This window comes from Puntigrus tetrazona, chromosome 24 (assembly GCF_018831695.1).
Source record: "Puntigrus tetrazona isolate hp1 chromosome 24, ASM1883169v1, whole genome shotgun sequence".
Classification (NCBI taxonomy): Eukaryota; Metazoa; Chordata; class Actinopteri; order Cypriniformes; family Cyprinidae; genus Puntigrus; species Puntigrus tetrazona.
This window is the reverse complement of record NC_056722.1, coordinates 19,632,838-19,658,320: the sequence shown is the minus strand read 5'-3', so window position 1 is coordinate 19,658,320 and position 25,483 is coordinate 19,632,838. Positions and strand designations below refer to the sequence as shown.

General features: G+C 35.6%; 3 protein-coding genes and 1 long non-coding RNA gene across 10 annotated transcripts in view; 2 read left to right on the top strand and 2 right to left on the bottom strand.

Moving 5' to 3' along the window:
- Nucleotides 1-65: 65 nt before the first annotated feature.
- si:ch73-264p11.1 (uncharacterized protein LOC100000923 homolog) lies at nt 66-3,970 on the bottom strand. The gene is made up of 4 exons (XM_043225775.1): nt 3,610-3,970; nt 1,107-1,170; nt 809-989; nt 66-681 (listed from the first exon to the last, which is right to left on the bottom strand). The coding sequence occupies exons 1-4, from the start codon at nt 3,741-3,743 to the stop codon at nt 638-640; spliced, it is 423 nt and encodes a 140-aa protein (XP_043081710.1). The 5' UTR covers nt 3,744-3,970; the 3' UTR covers nt 66-637.
- Nucleotides 3,971-6,791: 2,821 nt separating this feature from the next.
- On the top strand, nt 6,792-11,551 carry plcxd2 (phosphatidylinositol-specific phospholipase C, X domain containing 2). The gene is made up of 4 exons (XM_043227076.1): nt 6,792-6,891; nt 8,057-8,550; nt 10,017-10,258; nt 11,261-11,551. Exons 1-4 carry the CDS (start codon nt 6,792-6,794, stop codon nt 11,394-11,396), a joined length of 972 nt encoding a protein of 323 aa, XP_043083011.1. The 3' UTR covers nt 11,397-11,551.
- Nucleotides 11,552-14,658: 3,107 nt separating this feature from the next.
- Nucleotides 14,659-25,483, top strand: part of phldb2b (pleckstrin homology-like domain, family B, member 2b) — a 37,238-nt gene continuing 26,413 nt past the window's right edge. For 4 of the 7 annotated variants that reach the window (XM_043226059.1, XM_043226060.1, XM_043226061.1 and 1 more), the window contains exons 1-4: nt 14,659-14,972; nt 21,769-21,837; nt 21,908-22,031; nt 23,640-23,822. In XM_043226059.1, coding sequence (XP_043081994.1) covers nt 14,949-14,972; nt 21,769-21,837; nt 21,908-22,031; nt 23,640-23,822 — 400 coding nt within the window. In that variant the 5' untranslated portion in view covers nt 14,659-14,948. The remainder of the gene's footprint in view (nt 14,973-21,768; nt 21,838-21,907; nt 22,032-23,639; nt 23,823-25,483) is intronic. The other 3 variants (XM_043226063.1, XM_043226062.1, XM_043226065.1) reach the window with 2 other exon arrangements.
- On the bottom strand, nt 15,754-25,477 carry LOC122329656. The gene is made up of 4 exons (XR_006247945.1): nt 25,349-25,477; nt 22,270-22,418; nt 18,798-19,493; nt 15,754-18,711 (listed from the first exon to the last, which is right to left on the bottom strand). It is a non-coding gene; the product is annotated as an uncharacterized LOC122329656 (long non-coding RNA).

The window sequence follows — 25,483 nt, the reverse complement described above, 5'->3', positions numbered from 1 at the left end:
ACATTTGTTTTTGCAAATAAACTCTACAAATTTAAAAACCTAAATACAGACCATTTTATGGAATAATAACACATAACATTTACACATCATACTTTATTATAGACACTGTTCAAGGCAAAATTCTATTATAAACTGTGTTTACTAACAAAAAAACATATATACAATCTCTTCTTGTAATAAAATAAAAAGGTAAATGTGACTTTGTTACAATTTTGAACATTTTCGTTGCATTTCATAGTTGAAATTTCACAAAATTTCAGTTTTTTTTTCACAATTCCCTTTTCTTTCTCTTACATTATATAACCCAGATGTCTAAGTTTATATATTGCAATTCTGACTTTTTTTCACAGAATTGTAATAAACAACAATTTACCTGTAAAATGGAAACCTAATCCCAAAGCAGAAACAAGCTTTTAAAAAATTCACACCGTTAAAAAGCACTCCCCGAATTCATGCATCTTTCTTGCACGAAGCATACACATGCTAAAATGTGATTCGTGTAATAAGATTCCATATGTATTTCCGAAATTTGAGGTGAAAATGGCCAGAAAGTACTTGGAAACTGCAACAGCGTATCTATATGGTTCATGTTGTTCATGATCCAGTTATCCAGTCAGAAAGTCACACTGTGACTAAATCAATCCGGTAGAACAACAACATAGTCCCCTGAGCAGTCAACATCTGAGAAAGACAAAAAAAAGTTCATTTTGGTAAATGAAATATTTCGATCCTCTGTCAAAAAAGAAAAAAAAAACACTAAGCCTGATTCCTGCTAACTGTAATTGTCTAATAATGTTTCGAGACTCACTTTCATAGTCATTTTCCTCGTTGGGCACTAGCGGTTCTGCACACTCCAATGGCTGATCTAGCAGTGCTTTTCTTTTCAGTGAACGGCGTAAGTGTGTTGCAAGTCCTTGATTCTTTTGCTTGTAATGACCAATGAGATCCTTCAACGTCTTGAAAAACTTCTCCTCTGCACCTGAGCTAGCCTGAAACAAATTGTGTTGTGACCTTAGAATTCATTTTTGATTCATTTACATTCATATATTTATTCACATCAATCATATTTGTCGGCAAACGAATGCAAATCGATACGATTATTCTACCTGTAGAGTGAAGTACCCGGTGTGGGTTTGGAGGATCCTGTAAGTATAGACCACTTTTTGTTTGCTGTAAAGATGCATTAATACATAAATAATGAATTAAGTGAACATAGTTAATTTACATTAAATCATAAACATTTACATTTTAATTATGTCAGACTAGAACCTTGGAGGTGTGATAGTCAGGGTTACTGTGGGTCTTAAACTGTTTTAATTTGCCCTTATAAAAATGTAAAAAAAGGTCTAAAAAGGTTTTACATTCATAAAGTCATGGCACGAAATGTTGCATGCACTGCAAAAATAGAAAAAAAAAAGAAGAATATCTTCAATATTTTTGTTTTGTTTCCAATACAAGTATCTAAATATCCTGAATTAAGTAGTTTTTCTGTTGTTTTCCACTGGTAGATATATATATGTCCTTGTTTTGATAATGAATTAATCAATTTCTCAACTTAAGTAAATGCATTTTGATTAAATCTTTGGACATTTACATGTGAAAACAAACAGAAATACTGAAGAACGTTTTTTGTTTCGATGTGTGATCATGAGGTACAATAAATTGTAGATGTTGAGAGCTATAATGGAGATTTTTTTTTAAGCATTGCTAATACAAGACATTCATATTTGGAGATCATATCGTTGTATTGTTTTCCATTTAATTTATAACTTGGTCTTAAAAAGTCTTTAAGTGCCTTAAATTTACCTGCATAAAACCTGCAAAAACCCCGAACTGCACAAAACACGGAAAATATACATGTAAATAAACCGTTTCCTTTTCCTTTTATAGCTCTTGACTGGAAAAGACAGCATGGTTATAGCATCTGTATCATTAAGGTCATACATGACCTTTAGCAAATGACTTGCAATGTCTGGTTAGATTTGCTGATAAGACTTTCAGTTCTCTCTTCATTAATGTTTTTTGAGAACATGTGATATTAAACAGAAATGTTGTGGAAAAGCAATTCCATACGTTGTCTTGAAGACCAAACGTTAGAACATGATATACACAACTTAAATATATGATGTGTACATTTTCTTTGATAAAAGCGTCTTCCAAGCGAAATTACACTTTAGAGGGTAGTTGAGAAGAACAAAAATTTGTTAGAATTTTTTAAATACATGCGCATTTTAAAACATACCTAAGTGAATATTGTATGCTACTTTTATATAGGTGCTATTTAAGTGCGAATCACTTAAATTATTATACTTACAATTAAAATCGCACAGGTTTTGTTCTTTAGAATGAAGACATATCTGAAGTTCTTTTAATGGGAAAGCATATTAAGAATATGAGGCAATCGCCAAAATGACTCAATATATTTATGACTCAATGCAGCCTACTTAAGCAATTAAAAAGATGCAGGCAAAATGAAAGAACAGCACGCATTCTTTGCGAATGGCCAGGGATGAATTTAGCTATTCTGCATCTTCTGACCACAGTATATTGTTCTGAGCACTTTATGCTTTTATACAGAAAATTTTGAATTTGTTGTGGGAACTCTGAATTGCTTCCAATATTAATATCACTTAGAATGGCCCCTAAAAGTGCTTTATCTACTATTGTTTCCTATTTATAACCTAAATTTGAGCAGTGTATTTTTGACTGCATAGTGTATAATTATCCAGTATCTAGTTCTCTTTTACCACTGATGCAAGCTACCCGTTTCCTCTTTGTAAATGTGCATTTGGCAAAAACTTCAACCTTAAACTTGCCTAAGCATTTGATTCTAATAGTTTAAGCGGTTCCTCTTCAAAACACGCAACAAAGAAGAAAGAAGTATCTACTGTGTTGATCCTAAATGGATTTACCATATTTAGAAAATAGACAAAATAGCAAACAAAAACACCGGTCTTAAACGGTAACACTTTTAAAATATCGCAAAAAAAATATATATATGAGAACATGTGATATTAAACAGAAATGTTTTGGAAAAGCCGTCCCGTATGTTGCCCTGAAGATCAAACGGCAATATCTCCATTTCAAATTCTATGATTTTAGAAATAGATAGTATGCAGATAGTATGCACACTGGCAAGCATGGTGCATGTCAATTTATGCGTTTTAATAAGAATTATGTCTGTTTTCAACACTGTCAGATATCAAAACATTCTAATGCTAATCAATATCAGTGTCAGTCTTCATTCTAAAGAGCTACCTTCCATGTCTAACCTGCTCTGTGAACTAAGTTTACATTTATTGACTTAGTTCCTAATAGTATAGTAAGACAAATGCATTTAATGCATGTGTGATGTGCAAAATGATCCTTTTTCCCAACCCTATCATCTGTCAATGCTTTTATCTTATGGTGGTAGATACTAAACAAACGAAGCAGAAAATCAGCTTGATCTGTCCCATGTCATTTAGATGAACGCTATTCCTCTTGTTTTGGGTGCTGGCAAGGAAAGTAGCTAGATGAAGTGTGATGTTACAAGAACGCCTTCTCCAAACGATCCCAAGTCATCGGTTTCATTAATACCGACCAATGCGAATAAGAAAAACCACTCACTACACGCAGAGGCAGAGAGCTCCCTGGATGGTCTCGCTTTCCCGAATGAGGTATGTTCCATCCCGTCCCTTCTTGCCGAGCAGCTCCTCACATCTTTGTTTGCTTATCGGCCCATGATACGCTGGATGATCCATGTTTCACATCTCACGTGTCAGGAGCGACGTGCCAAATCCAGTCACCGCAGCTCAGACGATACTAACACGTCACGCTTTAACTCGGCGAAGGAATCTTCCTTTAAGCCCACACTCAGAAATTATGATACACGGCGAGACGAGCTGAGAGGGTTGAGCATCTTTCCGTTTGAGGCTTTAAAAATAGTGCACGCTAACTTACTATTGTCACACAGGAAGTCGATCTGCTTACGTGCCTTTGCTTACTTGTAGGCTAGTGGTCAAGGAAGTGTACGTGTCAAAATAGACAATAAACATACGATAAAGCCCTGTTAAACTATCTATTTTCTATTTTATCTAAAAAAAAATAGTGTCTAAAACTTTTACTTGAAACATTCTCTTAATGAGCGTTTAGACATTTCCCAGATAGCCCTGCTGGGAAAAAAAACAATAGAAACTTATAAATCTATTACATTTTCTATTGTGTTTTGGGCAGGCTTCTATTGTTTTGTTTTTTTACAATACAGGTTTTAATGGACCGTATAATAGCGTTTACTTCTATGTGATGATTCTATTACTGGGACATTAAATCCTGTTGGAAAAGTGCAAAGAGGAATTTTGTAATGGTTTTACCGGAAAAAAAAAGTCGGTGGTTCACAGTGGTTTAATGGAAACTATTAGAATTTCTGTGATTGTTTCTATTGGGCTTATATTATTTTTATCATGGAACATGCGTCTACAAAGTGTTTGTTAAAACACTTCACACTTTTTTTTTGAAAGGGTGCTAAAGTGTTCAGAAGCAAATCTCCTTGAAGTGGTGGACACCTCACTTCTTTCTTTTTTAATTATTATTTCAAGCCCTTTGAAAAGTGCTGTTGTTAAACCCCTTTTGAAAAAGTTATTGAGTAACTGCGGACCGATATTAAATCTTAATGTAGTTTTAATCACATGAACAATGTCTTACAAACAAAAAAAAATGTCCAATGTGGTTTCCGAGTGCATCACAGCACGGAGACAGCATTAAATAGTAAATATCAGTTCTGGTACTGCTATATCTTGGTGCTGCATCTGACACTGTCATGCCTCTAGAAGGACTTGGAAACTGGGTCAAACTTTCTGTCGTGGTATTCAAATGGTTCTTGCTTAGAAAATAGAGGTTTTTATGTGAGTATAGAAGAGCATAAGTCCCACAGGGCTCAATTCTTGCACCGCTCCTGTTTACCCTGTATATGCTCCCACTAAGTCAAATAATGAGAAAGAACTAAATCGCCTATCGCAGCTATGCTGATGATACCCAGATTTACCTAGCCTTATCTCCAAATGACTATAGCCTCATGGACTCCCTCTGCCAATGCACTGATGAAACTAACAATTGGAAGTGTCACAATTTTCTTCAGCTAAACAAGGAGAAAAGTGAAACAAAGATGACGTTCTCAAGGTGAATGTGTACCTTATAAATGACTCAATGCCATAGGGCTTAAATACATTGCAGATATGCTCACTGAATATAAACCTAACAGAGCACTCAGATCATTAGGATAGAGTCAGTTAAAAATAGAACTGACAGTCGTTGCATTGTATTTCATGTATTTAATCTTTTTTTATCTGAATAATTTTTTATATTATTTTTTGATTCCTTGTTTTTATTTTTGTAATGTTGTGATTTTACTTCCTTTCATGTAAAGCACTTCGAATTACCACTGTGTATAAAATGTGCTACATAAATAAACTTGGCTTCCCTTACCCTGCCTTGTTAAAGATCTTGTGACAGCTTTGGTTATAAATATTTTTATCCAAATATTTTTTACTGTACATCAATAATACATTAATAAATTTGTCATTCTTGAGACAAAACAGTGTAACCGCTATTATTTGTAAAAAAAAAAAAAAAAAAAAAAGAAAAATATTTTCAGTTTTAAATGTTTTGAGAGATTAATAATAGAATGTATTTAACACAATTATCCTATTCTGTGACAATTATCCTAGTGTGTCCTCAAAGAAGGGATCTATCATTTATATGCTTTAAAATTACTATTATTTTTTATGAAAAAGACCTTCTTTTATGAAAAACAACACTTAATTTATCATATTAAAGCAAGGTTGTTTTTCAGCGACACAGCTCATTTCATAAGATTTTATAGTTGTGTCTCCACTTTTTGTCAACACTGCCAGACATGTATTACAATGTAATAAAATCTGGTAACATCAGGGGCAGCTGTCACTCTAAAGGACCCCCTTGCCAGAGTTCATCACATTCAGACAAGCTCTAAATAATCTTTATAGTCTTAGAAAATGTAAAATTCTAATGTTAATATTTCCTGTGTCACAACCATGATATGTCAACACCATCAGCTGATTTCTGAGGAAATGATTTATTTATTTAGATCAATTTATTTTCCTGAAGGAGGTTCCACTAGCCTCTAGCATCAACAGAAAAACAAAATGGCTACTACAATGAACTCTAGCGTGTATTTGTTGTGGGATTGTTGGTCACATGTGAAAATGTAATCTGTTTGCTGACAGGAAACACTCTGCAGTGCCAAAAACCAAAATATGTTAAAGATAGGATTTTATTAAAGTTAAAATCTTCCATTTTTTACCTATTCACTGCACCAGCTGCTGTAACGTATCCACTGATTACACTCACTGGTGTGGTCACTAAGTCAAAAGTGAATGCCATGCCCTACAAACATGACAATATCCACTTGCGGTACTGAAGGTGAAGCGTCCCATCTGTTACCTGTCTAATGGAGAAGAAGAGGGAGGGGATAATCAGCCCTGACCAAGACGTTTAAACTCCAGCAGGGAAGCGGGGAGGAGGATAAGGATTTTAATTTGGATTTAAGAAGATTACTTTGTAGAAGAGCTCGCTCTCCATCTGCAGTCTGCCTCACACATCTAGTGACATTATAATGACTAAATCGTTGTTATCTTGATTCAAATCGTGAGTTGATGACCCGACTGACCGTAATGATTTCACGGGGGATAACAAGCATTGCTGGATTGGCCTGGCCTGGATCTGTGTTGAATTGGCACCGTGAATTTTAGAGCTGAAAACCTTTACTAGAGGAAATGAAGACTCGACCCACTGGAAACACTTCCAATGCAGACTGGATGGGCTCCCTGTGCCCTGCCCTCTCATCCATGCCCCTCAAGCACCTGGCGGTTCCTGGTGAGAGGACGTCTTTTCCTTTTTGACATTTAACTGAAATTAAGTGAAATATTAAAGTGTGGGTAAAATTAAAACAAGCTATTATTTTCCATTTACAGTTATTTCATTCTAATGCAATTATTTGTTAAGAAAGCATGTTGTTTATTTGTCATATTATTTATATTTTCCTCTTGGGCCTGTCACTAACCCTGTTTACAATAATAGAATAATAGTATCTATTAAATATTACATTCATTAATAAAGTGATCATTTTAACTCTATATATATTTATTGAATTTATTATTATTAATTCTTGTTACTATTAAACTTTTTCTATATTTATAAATATTATGCAACATTAAATATATTGTGCCTTTTTAATTTTATGTATAGTAAAACATTCATCTTAAATTTTAGATTTCAAATGCACTCTTATAAAAATGTAAAAAACAAATAAATAAATGAATGGCATGACATCATGATGACATCATAATCCTTTAAGGATGATAATTCTATAAAGACAAATATGGGTCTCTCCAATTTTTTTTAGCCTTTCACCAGAAGACGGTCCTAAATGATCAAACCTGTTTGTATAGAAACCAAGTCAAGTGGTCATTTCAACTACATATAGCTGTGCAGTGCATAGTGAAATGAGACCTTTCTCCAGGACTTGGTGCTACATAAAGTCACAACACAATACAAAAAAACTGAGCTAAGACAGTGTTTTAGCCACATAAAGTGCAAAGTGTGCAGACTAGTGCAAACGGCAAGAGAGTAAAGTTCAAGACCTAGTGCAAACTAGTGCAAACAGTGCAAGGACAAAATCAGTGCAAAGAACACAGAATACAAGACAACAATAAATACGAAGTGCAAAGAATGCATGTGGAAGAGAAAGTCCATTTAGGTGTGATTATTGAGGAGTGTGATGGCGTGTGGGAAGAAACTGTTCAGCAGTCTGTTTGTGAGGACCCGAGTGCTCCGGTACCTCTTACCAGATGGCAGGAGGGTGAATAGTGTGTGTGAAGGGTGTACGGGGTCAAGTGCTACATTGAAATTTATATCACTTTTTTTTTTTTTTAAATGCAATGAAAGGTATATATTTCTAATAAATCTTTAATATTGTTTATAATCTAATTCACGACATAACGGCTAAATGAACGTAGTACTGTCCTGATATCTTTGTGCTGATGCTGCCTTCATGCTTGTGCTATAGGTTCTCATGATTCCTTCAGCTTCTGGGTGGATGAACAAGCTCCGGTCGGTCCAGACCAGAAAGCGTATGTGAAGCACCTAGCTGCGATTTTTCGCTTCCTGGCCAAGAAGGTGATGAAGAAGTGGTCCATGACCCAGAACCTCACCTTTAGGGAACAGCTCGAAGGAGGAATACGCTATTTTGACCTACGTGTTTCCTCTAAACCAGGAGAACCAGGCCACGAGATATACTTTATACACGGGCTGTTTGGACACAAAGTACGTGATGGCCTTAATGACATTAACAATTTTTTGAACATACACAAGAAAGAGGTTGTTTTTTTAGACTTTAACCATCATTATGCAATGAGCGAAGAGCATCATTATTACCTAATCAAGATGCTGAAGGACGTGTTTGGTCACAAGCTCTGCAAGATCGACGTGGTGGAGGACATCACTCTGAATTATCTGTGGGAGAACAGGTACCAGGTGAGCTCTGGATGAACATGATAATGAAAGCTTTACAAATAGAAAACTATCTTAAATGTTATTTGATAAAAAAGGCTGCAAATATAAATGGAAAGTATTGACCGACTGATGGATTTTAGGTCGCTGATTAATCCGCATGATATCTAAATAAACAACCACTTTTGTGAGAACTTGAGATACCGTTTGGTGCCCTTTAGATGGAGGAAATAAAGAGTCATTGTGAGAGGTTGACTTTGATTAGGATTAGGTGATCAGTCATACTGAAACTGATCTCAAATTAGCTGTCAAATGGAAAATAACGTTTTTCCTGTTACCAATACAAATTTTAGTCCGGTCTCACAGCATCAAAACACAAATCCATACACATGCAGAGCTGTTTCTGACTAGATTCCATTGATATGCATTGCATTAGCACTATTATTGAAATATGGAAATTATTGCAATTTTTTTGTGTGGGTTACTTTTCACTGAAATACCGGACACGAATTTCTAAATGTCTGTTACCAACTGTTTAAGTCCAGGTATTATTGAGATACTATTATTGCTTTTTTTCTTAAAATATAGTACATTACATTTTACACCATTTTTTTTGGTGAAGTTTAGTAATCTTGTTTTGTGTTTTTATAATTTTTTGCAGCTTTTGCCTTTTTTTTGTATATGGTATTGTATATGGTTTTATTAAATTTTTTACAGTTATCTTACCACGTCAAGCTAAATCAAAATGAGAAATGTCAACTCGGTTACTAGCAGAAATAAACGTGCTTTTATATTTCATTTCAGTTATTTCAAGTAATAGAAATTCTGGTCTAGTTTCACTTTTAGTTTGTTAGAATAACCCTGGCTGTGCTGAGTCTGTGGTGTGTTGCACCAGAGGTCAGCTATTCCTGCTGTGTACTGACCCTAATCACCATAGGATTAATGTCTCACCTCTACTCCGATGGAGACAGACAGGTGTATAAATTACAAAAACTGGACACCAGCATCCCATTTGAGCGCTCTATTTGTGAACAGATTCTCATGTTAGTCTGTGGACATAACTGATTAGGACGACATGCAAATTTTCCAGAAACCCAACATCAACACCAAGTTTAATTGTTTTTGCTAGATAGGTCTGCCTATCTATGTACATTTTTGGTCTATTATTATTGTCTAAGAATAGAACACCTCTCCTTAAAGTCAGAATTCTTTGTAAAATGAAAACTCATCTTTTAAAATTAAGTTGAAGATTAAAAATAAATAGCATGCAATGACAAGTCAATAGGAACTAAACCTAAACCAACATTTGGAATAAAATGTGTAAATGATAACAGAATGTTCAGCTAAACTTTGATGGTTCACTTTGGGAATTCTGTTGATTATAAGTCATTTTGCAATTACATGTCATCTAACTCACCTGACTATTTGTAGAGTTTTATTAGACTGCAAAGTTACTTATAGTCAACAACAGTTTGTGTTTGATTTTACAGGTTCTAGTGTTCTACCATCATCCTTCCGCTGAGGGTTGTCCTGTGATGTGGCCTGGTAGTAAAATTCCCGCCCCCTGGGCCAATACAACAGACACCACCAAGCTCATCCAGTTCCTGGAGACAACTCTGGGTGAACGAGCCAAATATGGCAGCTTTCATGTCTCTCAAGCTATTTTAACCCCACGTGTCAAGACCATCGCCAGGGGCTTGGTACAAGGGCTAAGAAACTACCTGGTGGAGAGGTGAGTTATTATAAAAAATATGAAAAATGTAAACTATAACACATTTTTGAAATAAATAAAAATGTAAAACCATACAAACAAACCTTAATAAAAATGACAAACAATTTTAAAATAATCCACTAGGTGGCAGGCCCAACAACATTTACAAATTAGTAAGTGAGGTCTGAGGAACCTCTTCTTGAGGACAACTCCAGAGGTCCACTAAGGTCCCAGGCTACTCATTGGGCCTGACTGAAAAATTCCCAGGCCTGTTGAAATACACCGCTGGCTTTTGATCTATGCATAGAAAATATTTGCATATAGAGTGCATATAGCATTCAAATGACATAATGTAAGCTCTTCTGAGTGTAGCCTTTGAAGTTAGACCGTCTGACTTTAATGGGACATAGTGGCACAGATACTGACCGACACAGAAGTATGGAGCCTTGTGCTGAGTCTTAGCGGACATCCCAGTGAGACAGCCGTCTCGGAGGAAGCTGTTTAATTCTGCTTGTGTGGAAGTTGGATTGTTTATTATTCCAGGATAAACACAGTCTGAGCTTCCCATTTCCTGGTTTTGTCCAGGCTGCTGTTGCAGATGACTGTGGAGCTTGGGAAGTTTATATCTAGTCAGAGCTGACTTGGCTGACCTGAAATAGAATTAACACAGTAATTGCTAATACTAACTTGCTAATAGCAGCTCCCTGAAGACGTGAGTTTGTCACGTTGATTATAAATGCATTAATGCACATTTTTAGACTACCATTCAAAAATGGTTGGTAGGATCTCTTATGGACTAACAGTCTTCAGTGTCATGTGATCCTTTAGAAATCATTATAATATGCTGATTTGCTGCACAAGAAACATTTAAAACTGTTACTGTATGCTGCTTAATTTTTTTTGGACACTGTTTATAAATATTGATAAATTATTTGATGAGTAGTAAGAAAAAGAACAGCATTTATTGGAATTTTGCATTCCACATGTATATTCTTACATATGCTTCTGTTGTTTCTCTCACAGGAACCTTCCAACCATAATGACGTGGGTGGAGGCACAAAAGCCAGGTGTAGACGGGGTCAATATCATCACTTCAGACTTCGTAGAACTTGTGGACTTCGCTAACACTGTCATTAAATTAAATAACCTTCTTATTTAGGATCGGCAAGGGACACGGCCTATTTAGTGACCAGAATGAAGGACTATGAGAGCTTACCATTTTTTATATTTATTTCAACAGAACTTTAAGTGCCATCAATCAGATACCCATGTTCACTGAAACTCAACTGCTGTTTTTATTCTTTTCAACAACAGTTGTTCACCTACACTTCATGTATTGAAGGAAACTATTGTAATTATTTATGATTACTTATAATGATTTAGAGCATATTTTAAGAAATGTTAAATGTTTATTTCTATATCGCAGTTTCTATATCAAAGTTCATTGAGTTTTTTGTTGCGTCATGAATGAGAAAGTTTCCCATCTCAGCACATTAAAAATGTTTAGCACTGGCTCATATGTATACCTGATGTGATCAACGGTTTCTGGTCTTTATTTGTGTACTGAAGATGTGGGCCTCGGTCATGGCAGGAACCTTATTTTTACAGCTGGTGCAATACAACAATAAACAGCGTTTCTATTTTCCATTGCCTCAATTTTCAAAATAATAAATTCTACCATGGTGGATAATATTTTATAGTACATTTTATACACATTTTTTCTCTCTCTCTTTTGAAAAGTACATTTTTATTGAATACAAAAATTAATTTTGAAAGGTAAATTATATAATGTGGCCTCATAAATATTATATTTATTTATAATTTAATATTTATTTACATCTTTATTATTATTTTACTTTTAGTTTGATCCTTGCAACAGTTATTTTTTATTACTTGTTTTATTTTATTTCAGTTTTATTTACATTACGGAAGACTATTTTAATAGTTTAAGTTAACAGTAACAATACTGTATGAGACAAATATGAAAGGCTTGTTTCAAACAAGAAAGGTTCTTTTTTCCTTATTCTCAGCTTACTTTAATGATCTTCAGTATTTAAAAAAATGTTCTTACCAGTATTCTCAGAAACAATGATAGTGTCTGCACATCAAGGGCCCTTCAGAGCACAACATCTTCCACACCTGCAATTCTCCACATTCCACTGTTTTCTGTGGTCTTTGGGATGGAAAAGCGATCAGATAATGATCAGGGTCATGTGAACGAGTCCACACAGAACATTTGAATCCGATGAAGAAACAATTATGTGCTCAAAGCATGAAGGTATTTAGGAAGAGAGAAAGAAAATAGAGACAGATCTAATCAGCACAGCTGCTCTTTTTCTCTTTGGCTTTGAAAAATCACAGTTTTTGTCCACCGCCGTTATCGTAAAGGAAATGTTTCCCCTTCAGTTTTTCAGTTTGGATACTGATAGTGAATTTCAAATGAGAAATGCAACCACATTTAGAATGCTGTAGGGTCCAAAAGTGCATTTGTGTTTATTTCCTTTATTTTTTCATTTATTATTATCAACGTGCGAGTGAAGAGTTAAATTGAAAGTCTCTGAAAACCCATAAGTCTGTGTAAAACCTGATGATCACGTTCTCCAGCATGATTTGAGATAATCTAATGAGCTTCAACAAAAACAAGAACATCTGACTGTCTGTACAAAGGAGTCACATGATGTCACAAATTTGCTAATTTGCTTAGTAACCTAGAAATAATGCTAAATATTCAATAATTCTTATTCATTTTAACATTACAATGTCACTGTGTACAAAATCCTAAATAATGTCCACGTTTAACCCTTGTGCTGTGCTTTACCTAATTTGGTGTTCTGGTCAAAAACAATATCTTTATAAATCTTTCATTATGCTTATCGCCAAATCTTGGATTCAGTTTTTTAATCAACTTGCTTTCTTTCAAATTGTATAGTATATAGATTTCATTTTGGAATGGGTTGATGGCAGGCCTCACTGATCCGAACAGATCGGTGAGGCATAGGATCAATCAGTTCCAAAAATTAGTGGAATTTTAGTGGTCAGAAGTTTGGACTTGATATCAGTGATTTGACATGTAACACCAAGCCTTAAAAACATCTTGCCAAATTTTTGTGAGGTTCAAGGCATAGAGACCCGGCCAGCTGCATTTTGAAACTATGACATTCTTTGTTCTTTCCATAAAAGTGTGCACCAGTGGTCTTTTTAAAACCTTAACAAACAAAATTCCTTCTCTCCATCCTTTCTTTCACACTCTCGCCTCTCCTTTTGTTCACTCCCCCTATTTATTTCATTCCAGGTCCTGAAAGAATGTCAGAGGTTGTGTGTTTTTTTTTTCATGTCGGCAACAGTGCAGTGACTTATATAAAGGGACACTAACTGCAGTGTAATTACACGCCGCTGTGGCCTTGTGGGTACAGTGGACTTCTTCCAGTGTTTTTTCTAACTGGCTTAACGCTCGTAGCTTCTGTCTCTTTGTTTGAGGGTTCTGCTGGGTTCTCCTGGTCTCCAGGGTGAAGGGAGGCTGGATGGGCAACACAGGCCATCTGCGATCTGACCAAAGGTCATCCAGCTCTCCATTCCCTCTGTTTGCCCAGCTTAATTAGGAACTATAAATAGTAACAACGCATTTTTGATGGCATTTTGGACAAACATACATGCATAGCACGTGTGGTACCATCTATATATATATATATAATAGCATCTGTTAGACTACTGAATAATACATTTGGTAAATGGCATTTGTCTTGTTACGGAGATAAAGAAAACTGGAGGAGCATCCTGTTTACCAAAAGATTTACCAAAGCCACACGTGACCTCTAATCACAAACTGGATGTTGGGTGTGAACAGCAGTGGGTGTGAATTTATGATACACGTTGTAGTATGTTAAATAAACAAATTTCTTACTGTGCATAATTTTAGTTGACAGCTTTTAACTAATTAGTGAGAGGAGGAAATCCTCTTTTTGGTAAGTAAACTTGCAAGAAATTGCATAATACATCCATATTATACAAAATACTAAAAAACAATATACTCACAATTCTCTTGATGCAGGATAAGGATGAAGGTGAGGAATCACACTGCAAGAGAACAGAAGAATAGGTAATAATAAATAATAAATAAAAATAATAATAAATAAATGCTTGTTTTGAACACAGCAAAGCAAAAAATATGGCATAAGAATGGCACAAACCTACAACTTTAGGCTATTTGAAGTTTTATTTAGGGCTTTTATATGTTAATGCCAACATTTTTGATCTTTTTTTTTTTTTTTTTGTTTCAAACTAATACATTAAAAGCAGTTGAATATTTAGATGTGTGAAGAACCAGTGAACTAGCTGTCAGTGCTGGCTGACCCGCACGCGCCGGTAACTCCAGTGCGCATGCGCACTTCAGCGCACGGTCCAGTTCCAGCTGTTGCGCATTCCACAGCACAGCGGAGTCGCCGCTGGCCAAGAGCGACAGGACAGCGCCTTCAAGTCACCAAAGATCCACTGGACTTAATTTCTTTTAAAAAATAAGTGTTCGTATCAGAGTTCTTGTTTTCAGAGTTATCAATAACGTTCGGCGGAGCTTTTGGAGTTTACAAAGAAAGGGAAATATTGAATAGGCTTGATCTTCTTTTCTCTCTGTCACTTGGAAGCGCACAGGATATTTGGGGAAGAGCGCTATACGCACCTTCACTAGGCTATATCGTCTTTGGATCTGCCATTCAAGATGACAGACGTCGTTTCAGTAATGGTGAGACTTTTTTATGTTTTATACAAAATTGTCTTTTAAACAAACCTTTAGCTTTTAATATAAAGAAGTTTTTTAAAAACTCTTTTTTGTTGTTGTTGTCTAAACCATTAATTAGGCATACTTGCAATATTGAAAAAATTAGTATATTAGTGTATATGGTATACACTAATATATTTATATGGTAACATATCCTACGGCATATGAGATTTCTCTATTAAAAATCACAAATACTAATTAGATTATGACATAAAATTCTTCTTCTTCCATCCTAATGTAAAAATCTTCAGTCTTACACACACACATATACATATACATATACATATATATACACATACACATATATACATACATATATATATATGAAAATATTTTTTTAAAAGTGTACTGAATTGTTTGCTTAAGTTTGTAAGTTAAATACTGATAAATATGATTGATAAGGTTTATTTTGGCCACAGTATTAATTTAACTTAATCTATGATCGACTCTTGGCACAAGTCATGGCATGGTCTAGAGGTGTTTTGTCTGCTGACTTCATCATGAGCACTGAATCATGACTCTGAACTGAGATAGACATCATACAGTAAACATCAAACATCAGAGACAATGAAATGGCCCATTTTTAAAACAATCTGAAAGCAAACAGTTAAGGAACTAATGCCATGAGATGCTTGATTGAACAAAACTGAACCAAACAAAAAAAACCTGAGGTTCATATTGTGTTTTTTTCTGCATTGTTTTTGTTTTATTTGACTTAAATGACCCGTCTGTGCACAAACAACAGCATAAGAACCCTCAAACCAGCTGTTATGGTTGTAAAGTAACAGTCTATGACACTCAGAGCACAAATGTTAAATAACTGATGCATAAGAGCAGCAATTATTTCATGAGTCAATCTGAGGGAATGGAAATAAATAAACATGAGGACAGATAAAGTGAGGGATTAGGTTAGGTGCTATACGTGAACCACATGCTATAGTTGTGAAAACAGTGGACTTGTCACTCAACATACAATCGGGCTCAGGTGTGTTAACCTGTGATTCGGCTGACTCACACAGCTCTCATTGGCAGACAGGTTGTTGATGCTTAAGATGTTACAAAGACAGTAATCACTTGTGCTGAGTGATGATGCTGGCAATCAGTATAACCCCTGTCGCAAGAAGAAAACATCTGGATGAGGTATGTTTGTATTCAAAACCAGCTCAGAGTCAGGTGATTTACTGTGAACCAAACACGGGTGCCACAGAAGAACTGAGTTCCCCAAAGAACCTTTCAGTACACGGTTCTTAAAATAATTGTTTGCGCTCTTAATGTGAAGAACATTAAGGTTTAAACTACCTTTAACGGAATGGAAATGTTCCATGAATGTTAAAAATTTTACGTGGAACCATAGATGCCAATAAAGAATATTGATTTTCAACCTTCATGACATTTTATGTAATGTATTTTACAATTTAGTCGCTGGGGAGGAGAGTATATGGAACTTAGTGACTTTTGTGACAATTGCTATATGTACAGAAATTTAAGACTGAACTGTTTTACAATGAATTAGTCTTTGGTAATGTCTAAATACATATTCAAATATATAATATGTTTTACAAATGAAAATTGGACCAATGGAGTGTCCAATGGTGTGACATCATACAAATAACATGAGAAAAAATTGTCTTCATTCTTAGCATGAAAGAGGTTTATCTTCAATGTTATTAGAGGTCATTTTATTAATTGATAGCACGCCAAGTACCATATATAACATATGTAGTATTATATTGAATTGCATGTAGCATAATTAACATAGAACATATAAAAAAATATATATATCATTCAAACTAAATATAGTACATAACTTTAATTTTTAAACAACTATTTCCATGTACATTTTCCATGTGTATTTTGTTTAAATAAAACGAACTTTTACAGTGTAGAAAGTTCAACAAGTTTTCAAATTATGCTTACCTTTATAAATTGGCTTTGTATGTAAAAAGCTTTACATATTACGGTAAAAGAAATCTGTGCTTTAGAGGAATACTGTTAGAATAATATTACGTATGGTTTTGCAGACTAACGTGGATTTCCTTACGGTTCTTATTCCTGCAGTCAGATACAGCTGTAATAACATTCCGCACTCTTCCATTTGTTAACTTTGGAATTTGGGGCTAATGATTTAAAAGGTCTTAATATGTTTTTTCAGAAAATAAAAAAAAATACTGCATTATACCAGTGCAGACTAATCATTTATTAAATTCCTCAAGTTTGTAATTGAAAAACAAAATATCCGCATTTACCCTACTGCTACAAATGTGTTACAAATTGCTATTCCAATTATGGTCTTTATAGTTAACTGTTGTTATTTTTGAACAGAGCTGCATTAATTTTACCCTCCTTATGCAACATAATGGTTTTCAGTGGCTTGATAGTCAGGGAAAGACTAAAAGGGGTGGAAACTCAGAACAGAGAGTGGTTTGTCTACCTCAAAGATCTCGCATCATTGAGTGTGTCTAGGGGAAGCAAGGGGGCTGCTTCAACCCTTCGTAAATGAGCTGCATGCCATGAAGGGAATCCCATATTAAGTCCAGGCACAATGAGATCATTGTCACATGTGACAGACTGGACTACATAAGCAGAGCTGCTTCACCACCTTCGAGAGATCAGATGGGTTTTCTATGCTGATATTGTTAAAAAGGCGAGTGCGTGACCTTTAATAAGAAGATGATGACCCCTAATAAAAGTAAAACTATCTATTTAACATGGCACTATAATTTATGAGCCAGCTTGAAGCCCATTTATTCTATGTTAGAGATTGTTGCAAATCTGAAAGCTTCATTTCAACATGGACATCACTGAAAATAACTATAACGGTTTAGTGAGTCAGATGTTGATTCAGTAACCACTCAATGAAGGACTATCAGACTGAATCCTATTAAAAAGGTTAGTCACTTTTTAAACTTTTAAATAAAAAGAATCGTCTTACGAAAGTCATTAATTCAATTGTGCTGCATGTTTTTCCCTCAATAGCAGTTATTCAGACTTCATGGGTTGCATTGTACAATTATGGCCCACTTATTCAGTAAATAGAACCTTTACAATTACCTATGATTTAGATTCACGAAATAGAAGTTGCTCACGGGAGTCATTTGTCCAGGAATCATACTACACTGTAAAAAATCAGATTTACGTAAAGGAACAGGCTCATAGGAGTCATTTGTTAATGAATCAGACACTGCTCACGCTGCTTGTTATTGATTTAGCTGCATCTAATTGTATCCTGTTGTATCCTAATTTATTTAGCTGTGGCACTAAATATCGCTGTACTATTCCAGCAATATGCCAAAATGTGCCGTATATGATAACACTTTAGCATGCTTATGTTTAATGTTTTATTGTACAATAATGGCTACAATTGATAAATAATAGCAGAGCCCTTAAAATAAAGGTTTCAAAAGGGGAGAACCATGGAAGATCCATTTAGATATGGTTCTTCTAAGAACTATTCACCCCAAAGAACCTTTCAGTGAATAAAGATTCCATGAATGTTAAAGGTCTTCATAGGACAATAGTTGACAATAAAGAACTTCAATTTTTAAGTACAGAGTAAATAGTAAGCTAGCATTTCATCCGGAATACAGTCCATATGTCGGGCAGAAAGATGAACCCAACCATCACAACCAAGATCAGCCTATGCCAAACGCATTTGGAAATGGCCTGGAAAGCGACCGTGTTTCTGCCAGCATTCTCGTTAGATCTGATGAGGGGAAAGAATGAAAACAGAGGGAGGTTGACAGACCGTTTGCCTTTTTAAATCTCCCACCCGTCCGCCAAAACGCTAACCTTGTGTGTGGCTGTGGCCAACCGTCCTGCAACTCTGGGTGAGACTTGAATGTGTGATCCTTCTTTGATCATCCATGTGCGTTACAGCTGAGTCGATGGAGTTGTCAGGAATGGCCTCCCACATCATGTCTTGCGTAAAACACAAGGACTCAAAAAGCCCTTTGTGTCAAATTCTGGCTTTGCCTGCTTCTTCTGTTTCTTCATCATAGAACTAAAGCCTTAATGTTCTTGTAACACTTCTGCCTTTCTCCTTGAGTCTTGTCTCCACAATCTTATCTTTCATCCTGTTTTAGTGGCTCATAAAATAAATGTTGTTTTCAAATTAACACTCTCCCCCTCTTCCTTCCCCCAGTTGCTTTCTTTCCTGCCTGCAAAAAACCCTCTTCACTCTTTATGAACAGTCTGGTTTCTTTGTTTTCTGTAGTTGTCTGAACATGCCTGAACATTGCAGCTTCTACCTGATTGAAGCGGTCTTGCTGACTAAAGTTATAGTCAGGGTCATCTAACAAAGATCAGCCAGTGTTTAAAAAGCAAACCTGCCTTATCGCAGTGGCCCACATCTATAATCCCAAGAGCTGATTGGAAGGAGAGGTGCTGGAGAGGAATGTAAATGGTATTTTGATCCTGGGGTGACATACCAAAGGAGCTCTTAGAAGAAAAACACTGGGACATTCCTGCAGGAACACGCTTGTCTACCTGTCAGGAAAGAGGGCAAAGAAAGTTGAGGAAAGGGTTTATGGTTCATGTGCAGTTGTTGCTGAGCTGTAAAGTAGGTCATGTTATTGTCAAGTGCCCTCTTGGGATGTAGCCAGACGTGAACTTAGGGTCTTAAATATCTTTAAAGACTTAAAAGAACTTAAAGTTGAGTTTTTTAAGAAAATCAACCGCAGTTTGAGTTAATGAATGCAGTGCTGTTAAATTTCTGTTCACTTTTAATAAGGCAAGTTTATAGTATAATGTAAGCATTACTTTTATTGAGCAAGATGGCATTAAATTGATCGAAAGTGACAAAAATAGATTTGCAATGTTGCATAATATTTTAATTAAACTACCGATTAATCAAAAGAATCTTCAATCTTCAAAAGAATCAAAAAGAAAGTTCTGCTTTGCCATCAAATTTTATATGTAATATGTAGTAAATACTGCTAGGCAATGATTAATTATATATGTATATAAATAATTATATGAATATAAATTTATACATATAAATATACATGTAGAAATATTAATGTATACTGTGTGTTTTAAATTGCAAAAATAGTTAATTATTTAAATGAATTGTAATAATGAATTGTTTTACATTATTGTAATAATACTATTATTATATTTATATATTACATACATTTTTACAAGTTTTTAACCAATTTTTGATCAATTGTTCAAAAGCATTAAAAAATTAAAACGGCCCCAAACTTTTCCAAAATAGTGCACTTAAGCATATTTCATGCATATCGCATATTTACCATTCCTTGTGTGTTTGTTTATTTACTGTTTTATTACATATCTATATTGGGGCAGTGCTAAATAAAATTTAAAAAAGTACAAAAAACAAACTAAAATGGCACTGTTATGATTACTTTTAAATATAAATCTTACAGATTCCAAGTGTACAATCAAATGAGCATAACTGTACAAACATGTCAAACAGTAGTATGAAAGCATGGTTCACTCTGATTGGACCCTGGCGTGTGGATTGGAAATGAGAGTGTTTGAACAGCAATGACCTCATTCAGGAAGTCAGTTTTGTATCTGAGGAAACGGAAACAGCGTGAGGCAGTAATGGTCAGATGTTCCTGAGCAGGAATAGCACATGTAATTCCTGCTTTCAGGTCTGAAGAACTCCCCCAAAAATTCTGACTCATAATATGAAAAATGTGTCAAATCGACCTCACTAAATATCATATTGGAACTAGCCATGCAGTCTAGCAGCACTTAGCATTAGCATTTGATATTTTGTTTCTAATGCATTGTATGTTTGTGAGCAAGGTTATCAGAAATGTACATAAACCCCTCTCTGTGGTAACTGCAAATCTGGGATGGCAGGACCAAAGCAAAGGCCATTTCTCACTACATCTCCATTGGCATGGTATGCCAAACACTCCCAGTGACTCGTGGGAAATAATAGGCATGGAACATTCCTGCCTTTTCCTCCCACAGTTTTTTTACTTTTCACAAACATTCCAATGTTACGTGTGGCAGCTGGATTAGAGAGTGTGAGTATGTTCGCTCTGATGTTTATGGCCCTCAGGGGATGTTTGTGAGTGTCTTTGCTGTACCTATCTTTACACTAGGTGAATCTACAAATTTATCTCATTATTTACAGAAAAATATTTTCCTCCACCACAGCAATAATAAAATCAACTTACATATACTGCATTAGTTAAAACATGAAATAGAAATATTAAAATAGAAATAAATAGAAAAATTCCCATAAATGTTTCATACATTAAATGTGTTAGTAGACATTTATAATCTTAGAAAATATTTTTTATGTCTAATAAATTGTTGTTAAAAACCTGAAAAAAATGTAGCACTTTCCACAATAACATCAAATTTAAACACTGATAATGTTATTAAAAAAAATTGAGTGCCAAATCAGCATATTATGAGAATGATTCTGGGGATCATGTGATACTGAATAATAGAGTAAAAGAGAGTAAAAAAAAGTTTTTTTTTCATATTTCATATTTGCCATCAGAGAAATAAATGGCATTTTAAAATATATTTAAACATAAATAATATTTCACATTAGTACTGCTGAGGTAATTTCGACCAAATAAAAGGCAGCTTCAGTGAGCAGAAGACTTCTTTCAAAAATGTTTTACAAAAATTTGTATTTTTGCTCCACTCAAGAAACTATTGAGTGAATATAAATAGGTTAACTATATGGGTTAAGTATATAAAACATTATACTTGATTATAAAACAAGTATGTATACGTTTAAACATATTGTTCTTTTTGTGTGGTACAGGATACAGAGCCAAACTGCCCGGCGAGTGTCCTCGAACCAGAGTCACATCAAAGCCTCGCTTCTCCTAAGGTTAGTGAAACATTTGTTGTTGTGTTCTTTAAGGTATGAACTGTTAATGAGCTGTAATGCACTGTTTTAGAGTCCACCGCTGGATCTGATTGACACCGGAAAAGGACTGAAGGTACAAACGGCGACCCCTCACCTGGTCAGTCTGGGCAGCGGAAGACTCAGTGTAGCCATAACTCTGCTACCTCTAAAGGAGGGTATGTGCCTCCCTCACACACAAACCCAAATAACCATGAACAATAGCCTGCAAAGAATAGATCTGTAAATAACCCTCTCTATCTGTGTGTGCCTTCATGCGACTGTGGATGCATGTGACTTTTATTGTTAGTGCACTTAGGTTATCACAGAAAAAGACGGCGGAAGGATGGGGTGTAAAGCCAAACCCAATGCATCTTATTTCATTTTTACCTTAAAGAAGCAGTAAGAAGGCCTCACCTGTCTCTGATTACACACAGGTGTCAGACTTGTTTTAATGACCCTGTCTGCGCATGTGGCCCTTGCTCATTCCTCGCCCTTCTTATCACGGTCGCCATGGTAAAGCTGGAATGCAATCTTAGAACGGTACAGGAAATTAAGTGTGCAACCTATCAGGATAGAGACAGGACAAGGAGTCAAGTTGACTTCCTCCCAGTGGGACGGAGTAATAAAATATTACAGTACCGCCATGGTGCCGAACACACACAAAGACTTATTTAAACTTGCTATATCGAGGCAGTCTAATTATGTTGCGATATAAAAAGAGCAAATATTTGACCATATCTGTTAGTAATAGACCGTGAGGTGTTGAAGCAAAGCTGTAGGGGGGTGATTTGCGTCACTGGTTGAGTGTATGAGCCAGCAGAGGTCATAGGAGAGTGGAAATGTAAAACAGAAACACACACATCATTCCTTAACAGTTCATCTCCGTGCCAGGAACAAGTCTCCAAGCAAAATGAACAACAATTAAATATTAAATCAGATGACTTCGGGTGCATTTTTGTCAAATGTCAAGATCGCAAAGGTTTCCTGCATTCAAGCAGAATCCAACTGAGGATTCAATCATACAAAACAAACAAAAATAAAAAAATTAAAAATTAAAAAAATCACAAAATGGTTAAAATCATTCCTTACTTCCCAACTAATAAGTTCTAATAAGTGACTCCCTAACAGCGTCATTTTATAGTTATATCTGAATGAGCTGTTACTTTTATAGATTTGAGTGCATTAAAAGTTTTTGTTTTTAATTATTTAAAAAAATATTTATTTATTGAATTAATAGATATAAATTGTAAAACAATTATTGAAACGAAACAGTATTGGTTAAAACTGCAATAAATATATACCAAATAAACCCATATAAATATTTTTCCTTAATAATATTTAGTCTGGGGCACTAGCCATGGTTTACCTTTTTTTTTTTTTAAATACATTTATACCAAATATACCCCAAATAATCCCCGAAAAATATTTTCCCTTAATATTTAGTCTGGAGCCCTAGCCACGGTTTACCTTAACATAGCCTGAAAATCACTGACAACTCTTACTTCAAGTGAACATTTTTTACAAAATTCAATTTTTACCTCAAGCCCCATGAGGTAAAGATGTCCCCAAAATCTTTCTACTTTTTTGCCACTCAATAAACCTTCGGTTAAACTAACAGCAGGACAATATGCAGAATTTATGGACGAATTGATTAAATACACATAACCACACAGCAGACATATGTATTTACTGCCTTACATTTTTCGCAGTCGATATTCATTTAAATCGAACTCGCAGCGACACTAAAAGCTGGCACTTACAAATTGAATCGCTTTTTATTACAGGAGTAACACGCATAGGCCGCGACGATGCCCCTGTACCTCAGGACATCAATATTGAGGGTCCAGGCATTGAAGCAGAACACTGCAGGATTGAAAACAGAGGAGGGGTCGTCACTCTTGACCCATGCGGACACCCGTGTTCACTCGATGGAGTTCCTGTTACCAGACCAACACAACTCACGCAAGGTAACTGCAATATGATAGCGCTTCAGTGAAAACACATTTACAGCACGCATGTTTTTGTTTGTTTACTTTGGAAAATACAGTGTCTGAGTAAACGAAAAGGGGAAGAGGTTTACGACCTGGGAATTAAGTCCGTTATGTATTGGAAATGCATAATGTGTCTTTCCAACAGGCTCTTGGTTTTGGACGTCACACATAGTTTAATTGGTGCGGTTTGGATCTTTTCTCAATGCGACGCTGTGACTCAGAGCTTCCAGAAGCGTTAGAGTGAGCTACTGAGATCAGCATTTCTTCCCCAAGGTTGTATTTTCCCATAATTCCTGCATTCTTTAGCCTCAGCGAGCTCCTCAACAAACGATCCATCGTTCTCTATGCCTATTTTCTTCCGCATCTCAGTGAAAGCGAGTCAGATAAACAATCACCAGGCTTATTCTGACACTTTTCAGTCATGAAGTGCAAATATTGACAAGGGTTGCTAAACGCGTCCCCCGCTTCTGTCTTTGTTTCTGTGGGAGAAACTGTCAACAGGCACGACTGTGATGCAAATTAAGACAAATTTCTCTCTGTTTTGAACGTTGAAACTACAAAGAGACCAGTTTTGAAAGAACTCGTTTCATACATCTGTATTGCAAAAGGCGCCACATGCTAGCTATAAAAGGATGCTCTGTAAATGAGAAATAGAGGCATACTTGAGGCTAACCTCCCCTGACTCTAAATGTTTTGAGTCAATTAGATTAAAACTGAGAGCACGTGAGTTACAGGGCTGGTAATAATCAGCAGAGCTCAGTTAGAGGTCTGTTCCACCTCCTCCTCTCACTGTGACGCAACAAGTGCCGTCACTTCGCCCCAGGCAATTGCAAAACTTCATTTGATTGGCAAATTCTTTGATTGGTGTCAGACTCAATCTATTATTAGACTGTTCCAGACTATTTGAATCTGTTGGGTAGTTACCTAATCCTGACTAAGGTGTCTGGTATGTAAACAGCAGAAATCCTACAACGGAAAACAGACTTTACAGGCTCTAAAAGCATACCGAAATATATATGATTTCTTGTGTTCTAATCATTTTAATAAATACAAGTTTCTGTGGTGTGTCTATACAACATTATGATTCACTCTCAGAAATAAAGGTACAAAAGAGTTTTGTGCTGGCATTCATGATGTGGAGAGGTCAGAAAACTGAGCGAGATCATGCTCAGTCTTGTGCAAGAGGAAAAATTGATTTCCACTGATTTCAGTCAGAGTTGCACAAATTATTACTCAACAGGCAAATCCCACAGAGGGCTGTCTTGGAAAAATGCAAAGTTCTGTAATCTACATTTTACAGGTTCTTTCTTCTCATCAAGTTGTTCATTGAGGTTTCTCAGGTAACTTTATCTCTTAGGAGGTAGACAAAGAAAAAGAAGGGGGTGGGGTTAAATCGCCCCCTTCACTTACTTTTAAGGTGTTTGTTTTAACAAACTGGGGCAAATTTCGAGATTACCAGTGTTTATAGTAACACATAATAGAAACTAAAAGCTTTGACTTACTTTCCACAGCGAGTTACAGCTTCTGTGTAACAGCTGGACTTCCCTCTCGTGTTGTACTTGAGTTTATAAAAAGCGCCACCCCTTTAGGTTGGGTTTGGAGCGTTTGCGTTATTCTCATTGACCTCGGGAGAGGAG

Excerpts from the sequence above, each read along its gene's own strand:
- si:ch73-264p11.1 (XM_043225775.1), bottom strand. The coding sequence starts at position 3,743 with ATGGATCATCCAGCGTATCATGGGCCGATAAGCAAACAAAGATGTGAG. Across the intron at positions 1,171-3,609 it reads GCTCTCTGCCTCTGCGTGTA|CAAACAAAAAGTGGTCTATA; the intron begins GTGAGTGGTTTT and ends GCATCTTTACAG. Across the intron at positions 990-1,106 it reads CCGGGTACTTCACTCTACAG|GCTAGCTCAGGTGCAGAGGA; the intron begins GTAGAATAATCG and ends AATTTGTTTCAG.
- plcxd2 (XM_043227076.1), top strand. The coding sequence starts at position 6,792 with ATGAAGACTCGACCCACTGGAAACACTTCCAATGCAGACTGGATGGGC. Across the intron at positions 8,551-10,016 it reads TGTGGGAGAACAGGTACCAG|GTTCTAGTGTTCTACCATCA; the intron begins GTGAGCTCTGGA and ends TTGATTTTACAG. Across the intron at positions 10,259-11,260 it reads AGAAACTACCTGGTGGAGAG|GAACCTTCCAACCATAATGA; the intron begins GTGAGTTATTAT and ends TTTCTCTCACAG.